Source organism: Lipotes vexillifer, unplaced genomic scaffold (assembly GCF_000442215.2).
Source record: "Lipotes vexillifer unplaced genomic scaffold, Lipotes_vexillifer_v1.1 scaffold83, whole genome shotgun sequence".
In the NCBI taxonomy this organism is placed as follows: domain Eukaryota; kingdom Metazoa; phylum Chordata; class Mammalia; order Artiodactyla; family Lipotidae; genus Lipotes; species Lipotes vexillifer.
Genome location: NW_006799780.1, coordinates 3166332 through 3171998, shown reverse-complemented (window position 1 = coordinate 3171998; position 5667 = coordinate 3166332). Strand labels below are relative to the sequence as shown.

General features: G+C 38.8%; 1 protein-coding gene across 1 annotated transcript in view; it reads left to right on the top strand.

Moving 5' to 3' along the window:
* Nucleotides 1-2670: 2670 nt before the first annotated feature.
* The window catches only part of SERINC5 (serine incorporator 5), a 67255-nt gene continuing 64258 nt past the window's right edge, over nucleotides 2671-5667 (top strand). The window contains exon 1 of the mRNA XM_007471984.1: nucleotides 2671-2823. Coding sequence (XP_007472046.1) covers nucleotides 2671-2823 — 153 coding nt within the window. The remainder of the gene's footprint in view (nucleotides 2824-5667) is intronic.

The following is a 5667-nucleotide window of genomic DNA, read 5'->3' as shown; positions in this document are numbered from 1 at the left end:
GAGCCTCCAGTACTGAGAATCAGCCATTTCCAGTGTGCAGTCTCTTAAGAAAACTCAACGCTGAAAGATCCATGAAATACTTAATGTAAACTTTACAAAGCATTTTATAGCTGACCGATAATTTAAGAATCACATGGAACAATTTCAGCTCCAAAGTGCTGGGAATTTGCCCTTGGGGACACTTTATTCCTGTTTAAATTAACAGGTGTTCAAAAAAACCTCATAGTTTTATTTTTATCCTTAAAGTGAGTTGGAGCAATGCCCAAGCATTTACTTCTCTGTTGAGCAGAAATGTCCAGCCTTTTAAAATTATTATTTTAGGTTTCCTCTTTTTTCTTTTTTTGGATACTTCCTTATTTGTCTTATAAAAATGACTATTTTAGGTTTTTTAATTAAAGAAATTCTTTATAAAATTTTAAAAGTTAGGTTTGAGTTATAGTTCACATACTATATAGCTCATCCATTTATTTATTTTTAAAAATATCATTTATTTGGCTGTGCTGGGTCTTAGTTGTGGTGTGCAGGATCTTTTAGTTGCGGGGTGCTGACTCTTAGTTGTGGCATGTGGGATCTAGTTCCCTGACAAGGGATCGAACCCGGGCCCCCTTCATTGGGAGCCCAGAGTCTTAACCACTGGACCACCAGGGAGGTCCCTAGCTCAATCATTTAAAGTGTAAAAATTCAGTGGTTTTTAGTATATTCACAAAGTTGTACAACCATCACTACAGTCTAATATTAGGACATTTTTATCACCTCTGTGACCATTAGCAGGTGTTCCCAGTTTCTCCCCAACCTTCCTCAGATCCCTGACAACTATTAATTTACTTTCTGACTATGGATTTGCCTATTCTGAACATTGCATGTGAATGGAATTGTACAATATGTGGCTTTTATGACTGACTTCTTTCACCTGGCATGTTTTCAAGGTTCATCCATGTTGTAGTATGTGTCAGTGCTTCATTCCTTTTTATGCAGTATATACCACATTTAACTCATCCATTTTTCAGTTGATGGCTGTTTAGGTTGTTTCCACTTTATGGCTGTTTTAAATAAATCATTTTCCAAAGAGGCTGCTGCATCTTATATTCCTACCAGCAGTGTATGTGGGTTCTAATTTATCCATATCCTCACCAATGCTTATTATTGTCTGTTTTTTCTTTTTTTAAAATTATATCCACCCTAGTTTGTGAAGTGATATCTCATTTTGGTTCTGATTTGCATTTTCCTAATAACTAATGATGTTGAGCATCTTTTCAGGTGCTTATTGTCTATTCATATCTTCTTTGGAGAAATGTCTGTTCAGGTCCTTTGCTCATTTCTAAGTTGGGTTGTTTTTTTCAAAATTGAATATTAAGAGTTCTTTTTATATTCTAGATACCAGCTCTGTAAGATATGTGATTTGCAAATGTTTTCTCATTCTGTGAGTTATTTTTTCACTTTCTTGATGGCATCATTTGCAACATAAAATTTTTAAAATTTTGATGTCCAGTGTATCTGTTTTTTCTTTCCTGGCTTCTGCTATATCTTGTGTCTAAAAAATGCTTTGTCCAACCCAAGGTCATGAAGATTTAGTCCTGTGTTTTCTTCTAAGAGTTTCATAGTTTTAGCTCATACGTTTAGGTCTTTGGTCCATTTTTTGAGTTAATTTTTGTGTATGGTATAAGGAATGGGTCCAGCTTTATTCTTTTGCATTTGGGTATCTATCAGTAGCTCTAGCACTGTTTATTGAAAATACTGTTTTTTTTCTCCAGTGCATTAACTTGGCCCACTTGTCAGAAATTAATTGACCATAAATGTTAGTGTTTATTTCTGGGCTCTCAATTCTATTAATTTTTAAAAATTGATCCTACATTGGAGGAATTATCCATCTGGGATTTAGACACAGTGGGACTGTTGGTCAGTGAGCTGGAGGTTGCAGTTTGGGGACTGGTGACCAGTCAGTCTTAGATGGTTGGCTCATTTCTTCGTGTGGTCATGAGATTAAATATTTTCAGATTTCTAACTGTAGGTTTCACAGGGCTGTGGTAGATGTTGGGAGGCATGAGAGATATTTTGTTTATATAAGTCACAAAGTATAAATATTGTGTCAGTGGAAACTGGAGTCGACCCTATATCACTGTTAAACTGTGCTTCTGAGTCATGGAGTTGTCAGGACTAAAGTACGCTTCCTTGCTGTATGCAGCACTAGGCAGCTCTTTATGTAATATTTTCATTTATTAAGCAATAACTTCATTAGAAAATGAATTTTGATTGGATTTTCCAAAACTATTGTTTTTCGAAGGTGCTAATCCCTCTTTCCTTTTTTCCACATTTAGTTTGGTGAGGCAGTTAAGAATGCTGACTTTAAATCACACCTGGGTTTGGGCCCTGTCCTCCACCCTTAATGAGCTGTGACCTTGGGCAGCTTATTTCTTTGAGCCCAAGTTTCTCATTGCCGCAGTGGGGATAATAACAAAAGTAAGTATCTCACAGGTTGGGAGAAACTATCCACACGTAAGAGTCCATCCTAGCATTTGGGAGTGAGTGCTGCAGAAATGGGAGCCGTTGCCGTTGTTGTTGTTGTTTGTTTATATAGTTACAAAACACCCCCCAACAAAATCCTTTTGGAAAAATTCGGCAAACAGAAATGCAAAGGGGAATAACTTTCTGGTTAGATGTGAGGTTTGGGTGATGGGGCTAAGGATGCTGGAGCTGCACATTGCTGGAGCAGGTGGAGCTGCCAGGAAGAAGGGAGCCCGTAGGTTCCTTGTCCTTTGGGAACAACCTTCCACAGGTTCCTTGTCCCCTTCTTCCTTGTGCAGTGGGAAGAGAGCTGGCAGCCGGGTAAATCTCCCTAAGCGTCAGCTCCAGCTTTGCGTTTGAGGAAATGAGATGCTAGCTACTTTGGAGCTACTGGGTTCAGACCCCAGCCCTGTAAGCCTCTCAGCTTCTTTTTTGAGGGTGCTAAGAATAATATTGGTAACTAACATTGTTGTTCTAAGTGCTTTACTACATTTTCTGTCCTAACAATCCTATGATGTTGGAACTACTATTATCTCTATTTTGTAGATGAGGTGATTGAGGTGCAGAGCTGATAAGTAACCTTGTATTGATGGGATGAGCATTTAATACAAGCTAATGTTGAATACTTACTATGTGCCAGGCATGTGGGCTGAGCACTTTACATGGCTGATCTCATGTCCTCCTTAAAGATGTCATCATTATCGCCTTGATATGGGGGAGCAAGTCTGTTTGCATTGCTCCACTGGCCAAGGGATTCCTACCTACAAGGGAGCAAGTTTCTGTTGTTTGTTTACTTTTACTCTTGCCTAGTGTTGTCTTAAACTGTGAATGTTTAATATAGGTGACTTCAAATTCTTGTTTGTTTATATTGATCACTTTTCAGTTATTTGATAACTTCAAAGTTTGGTTGAAAAACTATTTTGTTTTATGCAGTCTCTGAAGAGATGATCCCAAGAAGTTAAATTAAAAAAAGAAAAGTTTCTATGTGATATTTTGAGGGAAAGGGAGTCTTCTGAACTTAACATGAAATTTACTTTAAGCCTAAATGTAATTTTTGTTTTCTGTCTTTTGCTTATGTATCTTGTTGTATAATTCGTTTGGAAGAGTTCAGAATGATCTTTTTATTTTATTAGAAAACGTGGGAGGTGTTCTAATGTTAGCAATGGGAAAAATGTGAATCATGGGACAGTTAAGAAATGGACATTTTGTGCAGTATCATAATGATTGAGAATGTAGGCAACCTGAATTTTTTTTCCTTAATGTAATGGTTGAAAGGAGAAGGCAAATGATAAAAGGAGATTTGGATTGTAGTTCAGATTTTAGGCTTGCTGCAAAGTGCCATACTCAGTTTCACTCTATTTTATGCTTAGTGTCTGTTTTTAAAGCTAGAGTCCAAAATAATTGCTAGAAACTTTTAAACATCATCCCTCTCTGTAGACTATAATTTTATCCTGAGTGTATGCCAGTAACTCTTTTTTTTTTTTTTTTTTTCACACTGCACGGCATGCAGAAGACCTTCCCGGACTAGGGATCGAACCTGTGCCCCATGCAGTGGAACGTTGCAGAGCACAGGCTCTGGATGCGCAGGCTCAGCGGCCATGGCCCACGGGCCCAGCTGCTCCGCGGCATGTGGGATCTTCCAGGACCGGGGCGCGAACCCGCGTCCCCTGCATCTGCAGGCGGACTCTCAACGACTGCGCCACCAGGGAAGCCCTGCCAGTAACTCTTGATGGCTGCTCCATCCTAAAGATGGCACCATAAAGGTTTGGGTTTGAGTGTTAGGACCTGGCTGACTGAGTTCACATCTCAGGACCTTAGGAAAGTTGCCTCAGTTCTGTCCACATCAGTTTTCTCGTTTGTGAAAAAAATGGAATCGACATTCTTTTTTTCCTTTTTCTCTCTTTTCTCCTTTCCTCTACTTCTTCTTTTGTCTTTACATCACTCTTTCAAAGCCAGCATAACTTACAAATTTTTTCTCTGATTCTAAAAGTGGTACATTTGCATGCCAAAAAGTTAAGTAATAATTTCTCATTTGTGAAAAGATGGCAAAAATACCAGTGAAAAACTGGTAAATCATTATCTGCCTCACAGGATTGTGAGGATGAAATGAATCTATGTTAGGAATTTAGGGCCCTACCTGGCACCTAGAGAATACACAATACAATTTTCTGTTATTAAAAAAATTATTATTACTACTTCTACCACAACTTATAAGAAGAATAAACACTGCCAAATGTCTTTCAGAATGGTACTTGATGCTGAAGGCCTTGGCTGTATTATACTACAGCAAGCCTTTGGAATGGTGCTGAGTGAGGGCCAGTGAGGATGATGCATATCTAATGGGCCCTTCGGACTGCCCCAGGTCTTGTGTGCATTTAGGTGCTTTTGGGTCTTTCTTGATTTTATGTTTCTGTATGGGGGGCGGGTGGAGGAGGCTTCAAAACAGTGTACTCCAGGTCTCCTGGGGATGTGGTGATGTAACAACAGTTTTTGGAATCCTCATGGGCTTTGCAATCAGAGATTGAGGTTTCCTTATCTGTAAAATGGGGATTGTGATACTTAAATCATAGGGCTCTTCTGAAGATTAAATCAGGGAATTCCTTGGCAGTGCAGTGGTTAGGACTCTGCGCTTCCACTGCAGGGGGCACGGGTTCAATCCCTTGTTAAGGAACTAAGATCCCGCATGCCTTGCGGCCAAAAAAAAAGATTAAATCAAAGAATGTCTTGAAAGCACCTTAGTGTAGTGCGTTGATACAGAGGAAGTGTTTAAGAAATGGTAGGTAACTATTATTTATAATGAGTACTGGGTAGAAGGATCTCCCTGGTTGCTTAAGACACTCCCAGTCTTTTTTTTTTTAAGACATTCCCAGCTTTAATTTTCAGTGTTTTGATGGCAGAACAGCATATAATTCTTTGGATTTTTGTTTTGAATTTTATGTCATTTTTTTAACACCTTTATTAGAGTATAATTGCTTTACAATGGTGTGTTAGTTTCTGCTTTATAACATAACAAAGTGAATCAGCTATACATATACATATATCCCCATATCTCTTCCTTCTTGCGTCTCCCTCCCACCTTCCCTGTCCCACCTCTCTAAGTGGTCACAAAGCACTGAGCTGATCTCCCTGTGCTATGCAGCTGCTTCCCACTAGCTATCTTTTTTT